Raw genomic sequence first — 20,885 nt, forward strand, 5'->3', positions numbered from 1 at the left:
TTGACTGGTTGTTCGAAAGGTTGTTTGGCTTTATGGGGCCATATGATAGGGTCGAGTTGGAAGGAGGTGCCAACACAGGTAACTATTTTGAGATGGGAGAGTGTCAAATGGGATGCAATTGATCCTTCCGGGATCCCACATTACGCCTACAGCCAACCACGCAGACACGTCCCTGCGGCTTTATCAAAGCAGAGTTTTCTTTCACATACATGTGTGCCTTGTGACTGTATACTGATTAGTATGCGCGAGATAATAGATGCACAAATTAAGGACCTATTAATTAAGCGAATGATAAAGTGCATGTACATGAACGATGATCCGGAAATGAAGCCGTAGACCGAACCTGTTAACGTTTTCACGCTTGACGGCGGACCTTAGGTGTCCCCCGAATTTCTGCACAAAATGTTAACAGAAAGTGGAAAAGTAAAATCTGTTAATTAAGCGACACTCATTTAAATAATTTGAAGCTAAGTCGATCGAGCGTCTAATTCGGGCTTCTTCACAGCTCAGAGAAAAAGGTTATCATCAGAGCAATAAGTGGGCAGAGGCTTCACAATGCTGAAGCTGGTCGTGCAAAATTATCGACGTTATTATTAATACTATCAATTATAATAAATATATCGAACCACTGATGGTATAAGAAAACATTCGATATAACTATTGATAAGATAAGAATCCGCACAGCACGCATTTATCGCTGCAGCATGACCTCGACGACATTTCCGCCTATATCGAGAATGATAGGGCTCTCCAATTTACCCAGACCACGAATACCGAGCTCTGCAGACGTAATTTCATAGATGTATATATGGTATCCAAGGTATCACACACACAAAAAAAAACTGATTGTTCTGATTAGATATGTGACCGGCGCCACCCATAAGGCTTCCAATCGATCATAGACGAACTGCTAATTGCGACTAGTTCAGGAGTGAAATCGCAAGCATCAATAACTCCAGCAGCTGAGTTCGCCAATGTTCGTGATATTCGGAGTTTAGCTGCATGCTGCTGCCTACATAACAGGAGACACTGCCAGGTGGGCTAGATAAGCTTTCACGAAGCGTTCAGCGACAGGATGCAGACTTTGCAGAGGTCGCACAACCTCAATGATTGCCAACACTTCGGTGATTTGAAAATTTTAGTGGCGATTGAAAAATAGGCTCATGTGATAGGCTGCTGTGCAGCCGCATTCCACAAGATTGGCTTCTCGTTTAACCGAGATGGACAACGTTGTTGAGCTCGTAACAAACTACTTTCTTCGACTTCATCATCGTTCACCTTTTCTCATTTTGCTTGTTTCGTTTGCAGTTTTATCTGTCACTTGTAAAGCTATCAGTAGCAGTATTGATATCGACGATTATTTTACTATAACGGTAGCTCCAAGGGAAAACAATTATCGATAGCTGTAAGCAGGTATCGAAAATATTAGTAACCAATTTATCATTAGTTTTACATCACTACCTGAATCCCGTTTCGAATCAATATACTGAATGCAAATGTAGACATGCTCACCGAGAGACTGTATGCCGTCACCAATCCGTAAGTCAATTTTGTGGTCGACACCAGCCTGCGTCGAGCATGCGCACGTCCAGGTTCCCAAATGAGCAACGTCGGCCGTTGGTTTGTGCGAAAGGAAGAAATAATAAAAAAGTACGAAAACAAAATTACACTGAGTTTAACTGACCGGGCGTCCTTGCAAAACGTGCTGGATAACGCACTATATAAAAGCGGTGTTTAGAGCGAATTAAACTTTTACTACTGTAGGTACAGCCCAGAGCTTCTCCTCTCTTTGCACGCTTGGTATTCAGACCTTCAAGCATATTGATTAAATAAATAAATAATATATGGCGTGCGTCCAGCTGCTGGTAAACCAGTGCTGCCCAAATGACAAGTTTATGAAAGTCGAACTTGAATGTTTGCTCCTTATTGCTTTGTTTTTCTTGGGTCCGTTTTTGTTATACTTTGGTAGTAATAATGCTTACAATCGTGCTAAAATTATGCTGCCACATAGTTAGAGTGAACCTCTCTAATAATGTATAAGTTCTTGCTAAAATCATCTGCTTTTACAAAGTATGAGCGTACCTCTTTAAAGAAGGGTATCCCAACGTTGGTGAACTCTTGATTGGTGTCAAGGCCAACCACAACGCCGTCTGGTGGCAGTGCTAGGGCAGCAGACAAAGCGCTGAGACCCGTGAACACGCCTGTAGAAGACCAGAATTACCTGAGATATGGCTCGTGACACGTCTGCTTATGCTTACAAAAATTACAATATACGCAGTCTGTAGGCAACCTATGAAGTATTAGACATTTTTGCATGTGCACTTTTCCTCTCACTTCACCAAGAATGCCCAACTGCATGATAAGAAAAAAAAAAATGGAAATGTCTGCCTTTTTTTCGGTATCCCCTCGATACCGAAGCCACCGAAGAAATGCAGAAACCGATGTTCTGTAACAAACTGAGTCTCGGACGATCACGAACACATATTGCTCAACAACTTGTTAGTCGAGCCAGTGCAATGAAGTAAAAAAATACGCCACTTATCTTAAAAGCCTTCAGGAATGTAACTCTGCAGCCGGTGGAAGTGACGCGACGTCTCAGTGCCGTAAACGTTTAAAGCCCGGTACGCATGGAGCGCTTCTACTTTTTTTTTTTACTCATGGATGCATTTCGCATCTGAAACACAGGCGGTATATGCCGGCATACTTTGCCCTATCACAGGCGTATATGTTCCTGCTACTTGCACCTGTAACGGAACGGCCGCGTACCTTATACACGCGGCATGTATTCGCAGGCAAAAATAAAGATGAAAACGCTCCATGCTGGTCGACAGCCTGGCGCCTTATACGATGACAATACCATGGAATCTTGATATATGCCGGTTGCATATAATGGCACATATGCACGACGTCACTCCTTGCCCCGCACAGTTACTGATAGTTGGGTTTATGCACATATGGGTGCGCATGTCCACGTAAATGAATTTTCCAGCGCTTGCTTGCCCTGTATTGAAGTGTGCACTTCACAAATTCAAGGCAAGTATTGAAAGGCGATAGTTCGTTTACAAAATGTCTCAAGTACCCGCGAAGGCTATAGATTAGCTATATTTGGACAGGCTAGCATAGCACTCATACAAATTCTCGGTTAGAAAAATTTGGGTTCAAAAATACGCTAAGCAATTGACTTATATTCACTTGCAGAGGATCGAAATGCCCGTCGCCGCGCTGAATTCAAAGGCGACGGCGCACTTTTCAGACAAGGCGCCTAAGTCTCCTACCGTATAGTAATTTGCACTGCAGAAAAAAAGCCTTTCATGCTCGTTTCTAGGCGCTGCGTCAGACCTCAAGTAATCAAAAAGGGGATAACTATATTGTTACTTAGCTGTATTCGCTGTTCATGATGAGGATGAAGAAGTGCAACAGTCTCCGAGAAGACGACGACGCTGAGTGTCGTGAAATCAGTGCCCTCATCAACGTTAGCTGTGCGGAGAGCTTTCAGACTGTAGCTCTTCCACGTAACATCTCTTGGTGGAGGTCAATCAATTCGATCCCCTGTCACAAGCTGGATCTCCGCAGCGGCCGCCACGTCGGAACCACTACAATGACTACAGACGCCTCTACCTCTACAGCCACCGCACCTGCTGTTGTCATGGCCCATCCCCGAGACCCCGGAACCTTCCGCGGGACCGACGACGTCGACGTAGACGACTGGCTAGCCCTATACGAGCGCGTGAGCAAGCACAACCGGTGGGATCCCACACTCATGCTTGCGAATGTAATCTTCTACTTGGCTGGGACCGCGCGGGTGTGGTTTGAAACCCACGAAGACGACCTAACATCTTGGGATATCTGCAAACAGAAGCTACACGACCTGTTCGGAAAGCCTATTGGCCGCCACATCGCCGCCAAGAAAGCGCTCGCCTCTCGCGCCCAAACATCTACGGAGTCTTATCTCACCTACATTCAAGACGTCCTGTCTCTATGCCGCAAAGCCGACCAAGGCATGCCTGAGGAGGATAAAGTCGGCCATATAGTAAAAGGCATTGCCGACGATGCCTTTAACCTCCTGCCGTGCAGGGATTGCTCCACCGTGGACTCTGTGCTGCAGGTGTGCCGACCTTTCGAGCAGGCGAAACAGAGGCGAATATGTCACCGTTTCGACCGGCTGCCGAACACGGCTGCGAGCTCCTCCTGTATCGATCTTCCGACCCCTCGACCGCCTGCTAACGACAACACTTTGACACGCATTGTCCGCCAAGAGCTTGAGGCAATGACTCCCGCGGCCTCAATGTCGCATACACCCGACAACACCCTGGCTACTATATCACTTATTAAGGCTGTTGTTCGCCAAGAAGTTGCGAATATGGGCCTGCCTTCTGCCAGCGCCACCGACACCGTGGATTCAGGACCTGCACCTCCAGTGATTGCTGCTGCTTCATCCAGCGCCGGTTTCTCGCCCCGATATCGGTACCGCAACCCAAATGAATGGCGTACCCATGATAATCGCCCCATCTGTTTTACTTGTTCTCGCGTTGGCCACATTTCCCGTCACTGCCGTAGCCGCTGGTATACGCCATCTCGTCAGTTCACCTACGTCGACCACCGCGGAAACTGCCCCTCGCTATACCTCACCTCGCCCCGACCAGACCCGTGCTGACCCTGTTTCCACTGTCCGTCCTGCCAACCGTTCACCATCTCCGCAAGCACGACGTTCGCGTTCTCCTCATCCTCGCCGCAGTTCGCCAACGTCCTACTCTGGCCACTTACCGGAAAACTAGCCAATGCAGCTCCCGGAGGTGACGCTGCATTTATGACCCGGACTGAAAAGCCTCTGTTGACCCCTGCCCTACAAAATAACCGTATCGACGTCCTTGTGGATGGAGTTCCCGTTTCTGCTATAATTGATACAGGCGCCCAACTGTCCGCTCTAAGCTCCTCATTTCGTCGTCGCCTCAAGAAAGTCCTTACGCCAGCCGTCTCGTCCACAGTTCGCGTCGCCAATGGCAGCCCTGCTGCCGTGGTTGGCATGTGTACGGCGCGAGTTACAATTGCTGACCGTCATGCCCCAGTGTTATTCACCGTCCTACATGAATGCCCCCACGACGTTATCCTTGGCATTGATTTCTTAACAGCCCACTCTGCCCTTATCGACTGCTCTAGTGGCCTACTTCGCTTGGACCTCCCGCTCTGCTCTGAAGACCCCTCCTGCTCACCCCGACTTCGATCAGCACAGTTTAGCCGCCTTCCTCCAGAAACTGCCGTTTACATCCCTATGTCGCCATTCCCACCCGTCCCAGATGGCGACTATCTCGCTTGTCCCATTACTGATGTCATGCTGCAGCGGCACGTCACCCTTCCTCATCTAATTGTGCACATCTCCCAGAACCGCACCACTCTCCCAGTCCTCAACTTCAGCTTTTCAACTCAAGTTCTGCCCGAGGGAATTTCATTAGCTTCGCTGTCCCCGATGACCGATTATGCCATTTCAGCTCTGTCTACAGATCATACAACTGCTGTCCCCGCCAACACCCCCTCGTCGTCCACATCGCGCCCTGATCCGCTTGGCAGCATGATATCAGCTGATCTGCAACCTGAATTCGCCGCTGATTTACACAAGCTTTTGTTGTTACCTACAGTGACCTTTTTGACTTCGGCACCCGCCCATTGGGTCAAACGACAGTTGTAACCCACTGCATTGACACCGGGGACGCCAGTCCTATCCACAGGCGGCCCTATCGTGTTTCGCTTGCCGAGCGACGCGTCATTCAAACGGAGGTCGAAAAGATGGAAACGAATGACATAATCGAGCCTTCCAGTAGCCCAGGGCATCCCCTGTTGCAGTAGCCGGTCAGCAGTAGCCCAGGGCATCCCCAGGGCATCCCCTGTTGTGTTGGTCAAGAAGAAGGATAACAGTTGGAGATTCTGCGTTGACTACCGTCATTTGAATAAGATAACCAAAAAAGATGTGTATCCTCTTCCACGCATCGACGACGCACTTGATAGTTTGTACTCCATCGACCTTCGTTCCGGCTACTGGCAGATTTCTGTCGACGAGAGAGACCGTGAAAAGACAGCGTTCATCACCCCTGACGGCCTCTATCAATTTAAAGTCATGCCTTTTGGCCTATGTAATGCCCCTGCAACTTTCGAACGGATGATGGACTCATTGCTGCGCGGCTTCAAGTGGACGACTTGTCTTTGTTACTTAGACGACGTCATTGTTTTCTCGTCCACTTTTGACAGCCACCTCTCGCCTTTCTACCATTCTCGACCTATTCCGTCGCGCCGGCCTTCAACTCAACTCAAAGAAATTCAGCTTCGGTCATCGGGAAATCAAAGTGCTTGGTCACTTGGTTAATGCTTCCGGTGTTCAGCCTGACCCTGACAAGATGCGTGCCGTCAGAGATTTTCCTACTCCGCGCTCATCCAGCAATGTCCGAAGCTTTATTGGCCTATGTTCCTACTTCCGACGATTCGTCCCGAACTTCGCAGTCCTCGCTCGTCCGCTCACCCAACTCCTCAAGAAAGACGTTTCATTCTATTGGGGGCCTGAACAAGTTGCAGCTTTCTCAGAGCTTATTGCTGCTCTAACTACTCCACCAGTCTTGGCCCACTTCAACCCTACCGCCAATACTGAACTCCGTACCGACGCAAGTGGTCATGGAATAGGAGCTATTCTCGGTCAGCAACAACACGGCCGTACAAGGGTGATTGCGTATGCCAGCCGCCTCCTCTCAACACCCGAACAAAATTATTCTATTACAGAGCGATAGTGCCTGGCGCTTGTCTGGGCTATTACGAAATTCCGCCCTTATTTGTTTGGCTGTTCCTCGTACGATAGACATGATGAACCTGGCCGCCTTGGCACTGTCTGTGTTAAATATGTTCACTGCCAGACATCTGCTCTTTGCAGTCCGCTGTCATAAGCAGCCACTGAATTTGTTTCAGCTTTGCAAAATAATCTGAGGGCCACAATTTTATTTTGCACGAAGAACGTGCATTTCTTTTTGGCAACGTTAGGTACTCGCATTTGAAACTATTCAGACAATGTTTTGCACTGCTAGGGTAAGCACGGTCTGCAAGGTCGGCCGCCTAGCTTGATTCAACCTCAGCCCAACCTTGTTAACCATACGTAGACCTTGTCCGACTAGGCTGCTTGTCTTTGCCGGGCCTGGATAGGGCCTGCATAGACCCTACAATATAGGCCGGCCTAAGGCCAATAACCAAAAACGAGCTCGATCCAATTTTGCTGGAACGATCTGGGTCAACGTCGGTCGTGTTGCATGTCAACTTTCCTCCAATGTAGGACCACTGTCGATTTTTCAGTGGAGATTGAACTTAATGCTGATGTACGGTTACTGAACATGAGCATTTGTAACTCTGGTTGAAAAACGGATGTAGCCGTGGTCTCTAGCTGTACATCTGTCTTACTAGCTTCTGGATACAGGAACACGAAACATTTTTGTTATGGCGTCAGGCTCGCATTTCCTATTGCGTCTGGTAACTGCACTGTGATGTCTGTTCACTGCAAAGCGGAGTTTAAAACTTCCCGTGCACCCGAAGACAAACTTTCTCTCTAAATAGGTATGCGAAAAATTCCCACCGTGGGAAATTGACGAGAGAAAAGTTACATTATAAGCATAGATGACAGTTCGCACTTAATGAAAACAAACATCTTAACATAACCACTAACAATATGATACCAAGAACAATTGTTACCTATCTCAAGGTATTTCTTGGCACCAGTGGCTCGCAGCAAAAGCTCGAACAAATTCAGAGTGGGCGGGTCAGACAGCATCTTTCCGCGGTGGCCGAAAATTTCCCAGGTCCTCTGTTATGAAGAGTGATGTTGTGAAAGGTTCTTGTGTCAATGAAAAAAGAAAAGCATTCACATCCTATAGCCGTAAGCACAACACACAGAGAAATGACTGCAGGTAAACATTCTTAGCTTGCACTCACGTTTGCTTAGGGCAGGAATGCGAAAATCGTTTTCTTAATGCTGCTGATTACTTTGCTGCATGTGACGGTATTTTTATTTTTGTTCATTTTTATCTCTTTCTACGCTGATTACTACCATTGTTGTCCTTTAAGTCAGCGTCCTGCGTCGTCCTTACGCTAGTCAAGGGGAATTACAAACACGTTCTCAGGAGGAACACTGCAGCAGGACGAACCTGTATCGACGGGTCAAAGAAGAAGGTTTGGGGCGCAGGTACCTCTTTGTAGGCGAGGTGTTCAGCACATTTTTGCTTTTCGCGGCGTATCTTACCCATTATTGCGCATCGCCCGCAAGATTATAGGCTGCGGCGCCTGTTACCGGAGTTCGTTGCCTCCAACGAAGTAGCGTGCCGAGTTTTTGTTTTTTTGTTATTGCATGGAGGTCATCTCATGTGTTGGAGCGAATGAATTCGGCATCTCTCTGATGCGGTCAATATGCCACCTCACTGCACCGTACTTCGTCTTCGTTTCCCTCGGTCACAGAGAGGCACGTTGCATTGCTTCCCTCTTTGAAAGCGGTTGCTCGACGCTGGCAGTGAACGTAAGCTGGATACGCACAGGGGGAACAGGGAACACAAAGCTGGACACACAAAAGATCTCTGCCTTTCATTGTACGGTTTCATACGAACAACGTGAATAGTGTCAGTGCATCAGCGCCGCCGTGGTGAGGATTGTTCATTCGGGGGTACAATGCAGTAGTTCACATTATTAATTACGGAGAAAAATAACCGCGACCTCAGACTGTACCAAGGGCAAGAAGAGGACAGGACTAGCGGAAGCCGCCATTATTTTTCCCCACAACTATTTCGTACCAACTGGCCCAAAACTTTCCCTTATTGAATCTTATCGTGTTAGTAATACGCTGAATGACTTCGATGGGTCAAGGTAACGGCGAAGTAGCTTCTCAGAAAGTCCTCGACGGTACACTGGTGTCCAGATCCATACAAGATCACTAGGTTCATAGTGGACGTCTCGTCGTCGGAAGTTGTACCGATTGGCGTTACGGTGTTGTTGGCGCTGAATACGACACAGTGTAAGCTGGCACGCTTTTTCGGCTCTCTGGAGCAATATGTCTGCGCAGGCGCTGGCGGCGTCGTCGCCTTGGCCTATAGAGGTAGCATAGCGTCCAACGTTGTGGTGACTGGACGAGCCTAGCTGAAATGACGCAAGACGCATTTTTTCCTATTAAGCCGTATTGTATGCAAAAGTTGCATACGAAAGAACTTCATCCCACCTGTGATGTTCCATGTCGACTTATATAAATATCTTATCGAAAAGGGTTATGTTGAGGCGCTCAGTCAGTTAGTTCGTTTGCGGATGATAAGCAGCAGTTTTACGATGACTTTTATGGGTAAGGTTAAAGAGAGGCTGCGTTAGTTTGTTCGTAAAAGCTGTCCTGCGGTCCGTAATAATAACCGATGATGCACAGTTCTGCAGTAAGATGGTCCTAAGAAACAACTGGGCCACTTTAGCAAAAGTTACACGGGAAAATGGCTCTGCCTCGGCATATTGCGTCAAGTATTCCGTCGCTACTATGAACCATCTGGTTCCTGATGCGGCACGCGACAAGCAATCTGCGGCGTTGTGCTTACGGCCGCACATGTTCACAACCGTGATGTCGTATTCTTGGAGACGGAGGCTCCAGCTTTTCAGCCATCCGGAGGGGTATTTGAGGCCTACTAACCAGCTTAACAAATGGCGGTTACCCACTACTGTCAAAGGACGGCCGCAGAGATAGGGTGAGAGCTTGCTTGTCGCAAAAACTACCGTCAGACATTCCTTTGCTGTGGTTGAGGGAGTAGTTCGTCTTTACTTCTATAAAAGAGAGTGGCTTGCTTGAGCGATAACTTTCTCAGTGCCGTCTTGCCACCGAATCAGAATGGCACCAAGCCCAAATTACTGGCATCGGTATGAATATCCGTGGCCCATTATTCAACAAAATGGGCAAGCATCGGAGTGGCCTGCAGTCCGCCTGCGTATAGCTCGTTGAAGACATCCTCTTGATCATATGTCACCAAAAAGGAACAATGTTTCGGGTAAGAAGCGTAAGAGGCACGACAGTCGCTGAAAAATTCTCGACAAAACGCCTCTAATAGGCAGAGCCCTAGTGACCTTCTAACGGACTTTTTTGGTTGGGCGCAGGGACGTTTCTAGAGTAGCAGACCTCGGGATCTGGTTTAACTTTCTTAACACTAATAATATGGTCAAAAAAGCGGAGCTCCTGGAACCCGAAATCCCATTTTTTTTTTTGTTTTATCGTCAGTTGCCGGAGGTGTTTACCGGCATCAGGTCGCACCCCAAACCTGTTCATGCAATTCCAACGAAACGCCCGCGCCGAATCTTCGAGAGCGAAGTAGACATCATGGAGCTTTGTTTGCTCATCCAAGCCGTTGCAGTTGACGACACGTTTAAATTGGTCTAGCCAGTTTCCAGCGTTCTCAAAAAGCTCGCCATGGAAGCACTGGGGCGTTCGTAACATGAGGACAACAAATTGGCGGGGGCGAGCTCCCTCCGTTAGCGACAGTGGTCGTGTTCGATTTGTGCATGATGGCTAATGGTGACCAGGACAAAAGCCCGAACTCTGGAGACTTACGTTGGAGATGGCGGCTCGCACTGCGGTGAACCGGGGTAAAATCCGTGTTGATTGACGGTTGCCTTTATGGGTGGGGCTCAGGAAAAGGGGAATCCTACCAAGCACTTCCAGCCGAAAACTTACTTAGTACAAGGCGGCGGTAATAAGCGCTATGAATCCGGCAGAAGGCACTGATGCAGTCAATTAATATGGTACCACACTATACTGTATTTCGTACTCGTCTTCCTAGCTCGGTCGCAGAGAGGCACGTTGCATTATAGCGGAGCTTTTGAATACCACTGAGGCTACTTGTCACTCAATAAATTGTGGTGCTGCGGGACACCCTCTGCTGTCAGCCGGTTGTTGTGTTAGGCCTCTATTGAGAGTGGGTCCAAACGGTAGCGTCGACTGGGCGACACGTCGGTCCTCCGAACTCGCACGTATGGAGGTGTTGTCGCCGATGCAGCAACAGGCAGATAACTCATTGTACAACGGTTTAGTCTCACGGCAGAAATGAAAACTGGCATTCTGTATCGGGGATCTAAAACGCATTTTTACACGTTGCCAGCTGGCTATAAGGAAGACTCGCTCCTTGCACGGTAATGGTGTGACAGGCCAGAGGGACACAAAGAATAGAGAGGTTTAGCTTACCGTGATCCGCGATCCGCCACCGTGACCATTTACCGCGCGTGGGGGACGCACAAGCTAATTGGTCCCGACGCGGCAGGTCTATGTGCCGACATCATGTATGTGGCGCCATCTATCGACGACAAGGGGATCTGGGCATGCGCAGTGCAACGCGCGGTGGCGGATCGCGGATAGCGGTATAGCTAAACCTCTCTAATGAGAGCGCATATGACGGAACATCCCTTGCTTGGAATGACCACCTTGCCGCCTGATGACGCTTTTTTCTAACGCACATGCAATGGAGTTGTGCAGTACAAGCTGCATATCCGGGCATTATGCTGCTTTTATTGCCGGCGTTGACAGGGCAGTATCAGCGGTCATTCCGCAGAGCTAAGGCTGAAGCGGAATACGCTCTTAACGTTAGCTCGGGCGGCCAGCCATTTTCGTCGCTGAGTGAGATGCCGATCGATGGCGTAACAAGACAGATCTGTGGCGGGTATCGAAAGCATCGCAGCAAAGAGAGGCGCTGGAGACAACGCATAGAGGGCGGACATTAAGCTTTCGCAACTGTCATCTCACACAAAGCTCATGCTATAGGAGGGCCACACTGCACATAGCATAGAGACCATAACCGTGAAGCCACGACTGCTTGGCTCGGCAGTCGCCTAATTACCTATCCTTTCCAGTATTTATTGCGGATAAAGAACATAGCGGTAAAGAAACACGTAATTTAGGCGACTGCTTGGATCGGCAGTCATTTAAATTACATATTTCTTTACCGTTATGTCCTTTTTCTGCAATGAACATAGGAAAGGTAGAGCTTCGACATATGATACACCTTTATTAGACCTAAAAAGGTGGACCAGTAAGTGGAAATATTACCTAAACGAAGGAATTCGCTTATGTACCCTTCTATTTTCGGATAGGCAGCATGGAATTCCGCATGAGCAGGAAACAAATTCTAGAGGGCACTTCGGACCACTATACTTTAGCGATCAGGTGAAAGCCATTATAGCGCGGTGGATTGTAGCCCTCCACTACGGCACCTCTATCTACCTCTCTTTTTTCACTCCCAACTTCCTCCCTTCCTTTACGGCAGGGTATATGTGTCCAAGAGAGAATTGTGACTGATACTGCGCCTTTTATACCCTGTAAATCAATTTGAAATCCAGCTGATGCCTACTTGATTGATTGAATGTCCTTTATTGAATGGGAAGGCTCATGGCCATGGACGGGGATAAAGGGGAGTAGACATAATCTTCATTGTTTAGGTCGTCACTCGAATCACATTGCTCTAACCAGGCCACTAAACGAGCCATACTTGGCAAATATCATCTGTGTGTTAGCATCAGTTTCTAGAAGGGAACGGTAGTTCAGGCGGTAGGGTTCGATCTCGGGGCGTCCAGTAGAAAAAGCAGGGCATTCCCAAAGTAAATGAGATATGCCGCCGCAGGTTAGAGTCGTACAGTGGGGGCACGTAATCATTTTCTCCTTATACTGACGCCAGCGGGCCATAATACGTGGCGTGTATGCCGCATGGGCTATGAGCTTATTCAAAAATACTTCTTGACTTCGGGTGAGGTGGGTTCTTCTCGTAAAAGGTGTGTCTGGTGTGGCCACCTGCATGCGATGCTGACTGAGGCTACGAAGACTGGTCCGAGTATAGTGCATAAGGCAAGAGAAGGGGTGAGTTGCCCGCCCAAGGTCGAATAAGGATGAAGCAAGGGGGGTGGGGAAGTAAATGTGGACATCCCACCTGCCAAGGCAGCCGCGGCGTGTGCCGCCGCATTGCCCCCTGATTCGTCCGAGTGACCTGGGGTCCAGTGAATAGCGACAGTTCTGGTCGCGAGTTGGTGGCGTTTAAGGAGGCGCTGTATAGCCGTAGCTGTTGCATCTTGTGAACCCGGAGTAGCGATTTCCTTGTAAGCTTCAAAGGAATCAGTAAGAATACGTAGTGACCCAGTTCCGGTGCAAGGCACTCCTGACAAGGCTCCCCAAATCGCGAGGAGTTCAGCGTGAAGAGGGGTACCCTGAGGTAGATGGCAGGCATAAGCGCCTGAAAGGGAAGGGTTGTCATCGCATACCCAGGCCATAGATGCGAATTCGCTTGTAATCGATGCATCGGTGTATATGTCAGTCGTATCGGGGATTCGCTCTTGTCGGTGAAGGGTAGCTAGGAGCTCCCGGGGAATGACAAAATCGCGGTTTATAGGTCGGCGATGGACGCGTGTGACTACTGGCATCTCCCAAGGGGGAAGTGATGCATATAGGGCTGGTGTTTTGTCGTTACGCTGTTCATCCCAGGCCAGCAGGCGACGCCCCTGGACAGTGTTCTCTAGACGTATTCGATGACGCGTCTGTGACACGGTAACGATGGTAGTGAGCGGTGGAAGAGCGGCCAAACGCTCAAGTTCGGCTATAGGAGTGTGCTTAGGTAGACCGGTAATAGTGCGTAGTGTTGCGCGATGAAGGCGTTCGACCTTAGCGAAGTCAGTCTTCGACAGTTGGAGGACGGGTGTGCCATAGAGGATTTTTCCGACCGCTGCAGCTCTGGCCATCGCACGGCAGGCATGCTGCCGCGCACCGCCGTGCCGGTTGGACAGGCAACGAATAGTATGTAGCAGTGCTGGCCAAAGGCGTTGTAACTGATGAACCCATTTCTGGGGGCTGTTGCAGCTTGATATGGGCAAGCCAAGAATGCGGATTTGCCCATTTGAGGAGGTGATGGTGTTGCCTCCGATGTGAAGATGGATCTGCATACTGGGGTTGGTTTTATGTTTTCCGTCGATACTAATCAATTCTGTTTTATGTGGTGCGAGTTCGAGGCCAATTTTTGTTAGTGTATCTTCAATACAAAGAAGGGCCGCCTGAAGTTCAGTCTCCATAGAATATTTGTCTACGTAATCCGCTGCCTCAGTCCAGACGGTAATATCGTCGGCATATATAGCGAATCTTGCGCTTGTGCTGATTTCCAGATTCTCGGCGACGCGTGTCATGGCCAAGTTGAACAGTATGGGTCCGAGAATGGAGCTCTGAGGTACACCCCTATCCAAGTAATAGGTTTTGGGCACCCATCCCGTAGCTTTGCCATGTAGCTGAATGGGTCTAGATGTCAAAAAATTGCGGATCCAGATTTGGGCACGATTACTAGGAAAGCGTTTGGCGAGTTCTTCCAGGATAACCTCATGGCGAACATTGTCAAAAGCTTTGTGTATATCGACAGCCAGGAGATAGTCAGGTAGCGTTTTACGATGAGCTCTATTCAGAACTCTTCGCAAAAGCCAAAGGCAGTCATGCATTCCGAGGGTAGGGCGGAAGCCGGCTTGAGCTGGATGAAATCCAGGACTGACGTATTCAATGTAGTGACTAACCGGGTATGCAGCAGGCGCTCGATGAGTTTACAGAGATGTGAAGTCAGTGCAATTGGACGCAAATTACTAGGAAGTCGAGGGTTTTTGCCAGGTTTAGGGATAGGAAGAATAAGAGAAAGCATGAGGTTATCCGGTACCGCTCCGGTCTCCCAGTAAGAATTAATGATGTCGAGAAGGGCATCCTGGGCTGCCGAGTCGAGATTGCGAAGCTCCTGCCAACTAACTCGGTCATGCCCGGGTGTGGCGCGAGCTCGGCCACTTCCAAAGGCTGCTTGCAGTTCTCCCTTTGAGAATGGGCGATCCAGGTCTGGATCAGGGCTTCCGACTGGGAAAATGGAAACTGCTGGTGGAGGCGTTGGGCTGGCGTGTGGGAAAAAGGTGCGTATAACTTCTTCAACATCAGCCGGGTTGCCATTGAGAAGGAGATCGGCGAGAGGTGGTGCCTCGCGTGCCTTGCCATTTAGGCCACGAAAGATGCGCCAAAGTTGTGATAGGCCCGGTACTTGTCCAAGACGGGCGGATGTAGAGTGTCAAGCCTCACTTTGCAGGGGAAGCTGGTATGCCGGGATAAGCTTGAATTGTCGTCGAAAAAGCACGAGATCTTTGTGATGTTTTCCGCGTGTCCGAAAACGTTGCGTGAGGTGATCTGCGCGACGCCAAAGGTTAGCCAGGTGAGCATCCATGCCAACTGTGGAATCGTCACAGGGGATATATTCGAGAGCTTGAAGTATTAGCACGAAACTTGTCCCAGTTGAAAAACGAACGTGTTGTCCGAACGCGAAGACATTTACGATTGAGAGTGAGCAAGATAGGCAAGTGATCACTACCCCAAGAATTAGAAAGGACTTCCCAGCGCCGAAGAAGACGCGGTGATGAGAATGTGAGGTCCAGTGTAGTGTCTGTTTGAGAGGGATGGAGACCGATACGGGTCGGCACGTTAGGTTCGTTGCACAGGGTAAGAAGAGTTTGATCAAGGGCGTCATATAGGTGTTTACCACGTTGGTTAGGCTGAGATGAGCTCCAGGCTGCGTGATGTGCGTTGAAATCTCCGCCAATAAGAATAGGATAAGGGTGTGCTGCGTTTTCAAGGTCAGGGAGCCAGGTACAGGGTTCTGCCATGACGTTACCTGGCCGGAAATAGGCCGATGCTACGACGAAAGGTTTTTGGCCAGGGGGGAAGATTTTTAGTGCAGCAATCTCACGAGTGGAAGAGCAAAGGGATTGAAGCGAGAGCTGAGTGGAAGGACAATCGTTTCGGATTAAGACGGCCGCCTGTCCCTCTGAACGGCCGTTTTTATGTTGGATAGTAGGTGTCTGGTAAGTGCAGTAACCAGGAATTTTACAAGGACCGCGCGTTTCTTGAAGAAGTATGAAAAGAGGACGGCGCTGAGGCACAATTGTACGAAGGGTAGGACCGTTCTGACTGAAGCTTCTGCAGTTCCATTGAATCCCATGAGCCATAGTGCTCATGAAAGGGGCACAGATTTACGGCGCTTACTATCGTCTGTGAGTGTGGTACGTTGGAACTTCTCAAACATAATCTACAGATGGCTCTGCATGGAAGTGAGGGCAGCAGTAAGAGTTGCATTAACTTCCTTTCGCAGAGTTTCTTCCAGCTTCTGTGTCTCTTGGGCGCGTTCCTGTCGGATTAGCCCGAGCACGTGGGTATAGGCGGAATCAGACGCTGTGACCGGTTGCGGCCGGCGGGTAGGCGAACGGCTTTTGCGGCCCTTCTGTGAGCGGCTGCGTTGCGGAGTCTGGGAACGAGTTCGGGTGTCCATTGTTATCTTGTCCTAAGTTATCTCCCGGAGACGCTGATTTTCGTGGCGTAGTTCAGATATTTCTGCTCTGAGGCTCTCAATGACCTCGGCTAAACCTGGAGAAGAGGTCTTTTCAGCATATGATAATGTTTGGAGACAGTATGTGAGGATGTCACCTGATGCGTATTCGGATCATCCGACTCCTTAGGTGCCGATTTGTCGACAGGTTTTGCATAAGCTCGAGCCGGGCACTGGGCACTCAGGGCGATATGCGTGGAAGCGCCGCAGGCTACGCAATGAGGAAACTGCTTGCAGCCGGGGTCCTCGGGGTGCGGGTTCTTACCGCAATCCCGACAAACGGCGGGAAACGAGCAGTATTTGGCTACATGGCCGATGCGGTGACAGTTATAACATGCGACTGGGCGCGGGCGGTATTCACGGATTCGTGTAATCTCGTAGTCGAATACTAGCCGAGAAGGTAATGCGTCTGATGCGAAGGTCAGAGGTAGAAAATTTGTCTTGCCGAGCATGCGTATGTCTGTGATTTCAGCTGTCTCGCAGCGCAACTGTGCCATGATATAGTCCATCGTGAGGCCTTCTCTAATTCTGATCACACTTCGAGTGCTGCCAACAGCAGGCTGCTTCAGTGGGGACGTGTCCACATCGAATGCTTGGACAGAATCCCGCGTTCGCGCGATTAAACGGGTCAATGTACACAGCTTCTTGAAATGCTCAGCGTCCCTGGCAGTTATGCGGATGCAGTTAGCAGCGGAATCAAAGCGGAGAATGGCCATTTCCGAAAAATACTGAGACGGAGCGCTTTGCTCTATTGCGTTGGTAATAGCCTGTTTCGGGATGTTTGTGACATGCACTTTGTTAAGTGGCCTGATCAGAACAGTGAAATGAGGACGACTCACCCGTTCTGTGTGCAGACGTTGTGGGGACACTTGACGCTTGCGATACGTTGAAGTCATGCTGCATCCTGTAGCTGTCTTAACCTGAGCAGGAGGGCTTGCAGAGACAGTCAGAGCTGCGGCATCCATTTCCTCGTGCACCGTCGGCAATAGCGGGTAATCAACGCTCCCTGTAGCTTGTGGCGTTTGTGGCGTCGGAGACAGCGTTCGGCTGGATGCGAAGTACGGCGCCGCGTCCATCTGTTCATGCCCCGCCGGTAAGAGCGGGTAATCACAACTTCTCGTAACTTGGCTTGACTGTGGGGTTGTAGTCGGTGTAACCTGTGGCGTTTGTGGTGTCGGAGTCAGGGTTTGGCTGGATACGTAGTATGGCGCAGCATCCATCTGCTCGTGACCCGCCGGTAATGGCGGATAATCGGAACGCCTTGTAACTTGGCTTGACTGTGGGGTCGTAGTTGGTGGTTGGCACGGAGTGAAGGTCGCCGGGCGTAAAATTTTGAAGGTCACATCTTCCGGATGCGCTGTGGCGGCAGCGCCACCCGGCTGTGGCCCGGGAGCAGCCGTGGTCGTGGTGGGCCCTGAGGGCGTCGATTAGGCTTAGCCCGTCAGAAACGCTAGTCCTTGAAAGCTTCGAATCGAACAGCGAGCCGAAAATAAAATTGTTGCAAACAGGTGCCGAACACCTTCACTGACCGTTTCGAGTGGGTTCAGGCCATATCAGGTCTAAAATCCACATACACAATTCGAAAAACACGGAGCCGAGGTGAACCACGTCAGCTCGCTCTCAAGGCGGAGTCATATCCTGATGCCTACTGTACTAACGCCTGGAGGCGGAGGAGGCGGCGGTTGCCCTCGCCATAGCTACCACCCGAGCCACAACCATCTTTAGCGATTCTAAATCCGCCGTACGGAACTTCGCCCGCGGTCGGATCTCTACCCCAGCCTTCCGGTTCCTCGCCTCCCTCTCCCCACCCGAACACCCTATTCAACTAATATGGGTGCCCGCTCACACGGGTCACCCAGGCAACGAAGCAGCTCACTCTTTTGCTCGAGGATACGTCAGCCGAGCAGGGACTGCCACTGCCTGGGGAGATGCTCGCGAGCGCATGGTATCCTATCACGAAATCTCTCTCCATTACCGTGATCAACGAACCATTTACCCTCCTCCGCATAAATCTATGACTAAGCTACAACAGGTGACGTGGCGCCAGCTTCAGTCCCGTACATTCCCATCCCCTGCTTTCTTATCTTTGATCCATCCAGGACTGTTCTCGCCGCAGTGCACCCTGTGTGGGACACCTAAAGCTGATTTTGAGCATATTATGATCAAATGCTCGGAATTCCACCCTCCAGCCACTTGGCAACTCTCCGACCTTGAGCGATGGGAGGCTGCGGTGTCCAGCTCTGACCCGGCCGTTCAAAAGCGGCTGACATACTGGGCTTTGGGTGTCGCTGGGAAGCACCAGCTTCCGGCCACAACACGCAGCCAAGAGCCGACCCATCATTAGCATGTATTCCCTTAAGGCTCCCAAATATAAAGTTTTTCACCACCACCACCACGCCTGGACGCCCCGAGATCGAACCCTACCGCCTCAACTACCGTTCCCTTCTAGAAACTGATGCAAACACACAGATGATATTTGCCAAGTATGGCTCGCTTAGTGGCCTGGTTAGAGCAATGTGATTCGAGTGACGACCTAAATAAACAATGAAGATTATGTCTACTCCCCTTTATCCCCATCCATGGCCATGAGCCTTCCCATTCAATAAAGGACATTCAATCAATCAATCACCACCACGCCTGTTGTTGTCACGGTTGTAGAAAGAAATAAAAGAAAATGCACGGGCCTGCTACTGGCTCTGTAGCTGAGACACCTCCGCTGCCTCTTGCGGACAGAAGAGAAAAATAGACAAGAAAGAAAAAGAAGAGGGAGAGAAAGATGCGCGCCGCAACAACTGCCGTCGTCCACCACCACGGAAGTGGTGGCGGGTGCAATGACGGCCTACAACAAGTAAAAATCAGTGGCTGGCTAGCTCCCGCCGCAAGCGGCGTTGACCTACCGTCCCAGCCACGTAGAGCCAGGAACTGCCACCCTTCTTGCACTAACGCCTCCTAGACATCTGGATCTGCTTCTGGTTTCTGCGTGGTGCGGCTTGATACAGGCGTCCGTGCAGCGCCTTTGATTTGCCGCTTGTACTAACACCTCCTAGACATCTGGGTCTGCTCCTGGTTGCTGCGTGCTGCGGCATTCGAGAAAGCGGCAAACGAAAGGCGCTACACGGACGCCTGTATCGGATTCCCGGCGGGGTCAGCTTCGTATATGCATCAATCGCCTGATGAGATCACGACCAGCATTTCATTGAACGCATCAAAGTTCACCAGCGTTCTATAATTCGTTTACAGGGAAGGTAAGGCGCAGTATCTGTCACTCGCGAAATCCCGCTATCATCCTCACGGTAGACAAGGGGAATTATGAAGAGCGTTTCACGATAAGGGGCGTGGCGCAGTGTTATAGCGCTCGGCTGGGGATCAAAGGGTTGAAGGTACGGTTCCCGGTGAAGACAAGGTTTATTAATTTCACGGTAGACAAGGGGAATTATGAAGAGCGTTTCACGATAATGGGCGTGGCGCAGTGTTATAGCGCTCGGCTGGGGATCAAAGGGTTGAAGGTTCGGTTCCCGGTGAAGACAACGTTTATTAATTTATTTTTAATTCTCTTTCTCTCGAAAGCGTGACATCCTCTTCCGACAGCCTCTGCCGACAGCTCCTGCTGACAACGATGAGAGCTTAAAGGCTTTCGCCTTAATAGCGGGGCCCTGGGATCCATCTCGGGAGGTTCAAGTGCCAGCTTTCTGTAGTCTTCGAGTAATCAGAGGTGCTGCACGTGCTACACACCTCGATTCAGATGCCTGACACAGCTAAAAGGCATATTCATCCGATAAAGTCAACCGGATTACATGGAGTTTAAGGACGCAGCTCGGATCACCATACCATAGTCTCCATAGTCTCAGATCACATATAATCGTTATGTCTTCCCGTTTCTCCCAAACAAATCAATCTATCAAGCTAAATTGTCGAATAAAGTGCTGCCCTAATCATTCGCCAGACTCTTCAGAGCACCCGATAAGTATCCCTGCTTGTGAGGAATCTCGAAGCAGGCAGAGATCTCTCTATTTTCGGTTGATGAAACATACTCACCGCTTCCAGTTCCTTCAGGGTGGGGTGTATAGTCGAGTGGCGAACGATGTACTGCGCAGCGTCGGCAGTGTTCAGGGAGGCCTTCGGAAAAGCGGCCATGGTCTGCTAATGTCTGGAAGAAGCGAAACCATTAAACAGCGAACGTGCGCGCTCGGTCATTCAGGGACACTGCGTCTGTGTATCTTCCATATGTTCCCTTAAGGGATAGTAGAACCGTTAGTCAAGAACTCTATTATAATAAAGGATTAAAATCTATGAAGCCATCAGATTAACTATGGTAACATTTTATGTCTCTGCTATATTCGTTATGATTGTTACATAGTTGCATATTGCCGATTAATGCTTATAGACAAACTCAGTGAAGTGCGGAGAACCTGACGGTACGATTTCATATGTCCGCTTTCTTTCACGAAACCGGGCGTTCCTCTCCCGGTGACCTTTGTTTTGTTT

General features: G+C 49.7%; 1 protein-coding gene across 1 annotated transcript in view; it reads right to left on the reverse strand.

Moving 5' to 3' along the window:
- LOC146191453 (putative caffeoyl-CoA O-methyltransferase 2) overlaps positions 1-20,643 on the reverse strand; it is a 28,671-nt gene extending 8,028 nt beyond the window's left edge. The window contains exons 1-4 of the mRNA XM_084599950.1: positions 20,436-20,643; positions 7,717-7,828; positions 2,083-2,201; positions 1,513-1,567 (exon numbers count right to left, since the gene is read on the reverse strand). Of these exons, the coding sequence (XP_084456076.1) occupies positions 1,513-1,567; positions 2,083-2,201; positions 7,717-7,828; positions 20,436-20,534 (385 nt within the window). The 5' untranslated portion in view covers positions 20,535-20,643. The remainder of the gene's footprint in view (positions 1-1,512; positions 1,568-2,082; positions 2,202-7,716; positions 7,829-20,435) is intronic.
- Positions 20,644-20,885: the final 242 nt, after the last annotated feature.

This window comes from Amblyomma maculatum, chromosome 4 (genome assembly GCF_055883805.1).
Source record: "Amblyomma maculatum isolate TAMU_Amacu chromosome 4, ASM5588380v1, whole genome shotgun sequence".
NCBI classification, from domain to species: Eukaryota; Metazoa; Arthropoda; class Arachnida; order Ixodida; family Ixodidae; genus Amblyomma; species Amblyomma maculatum.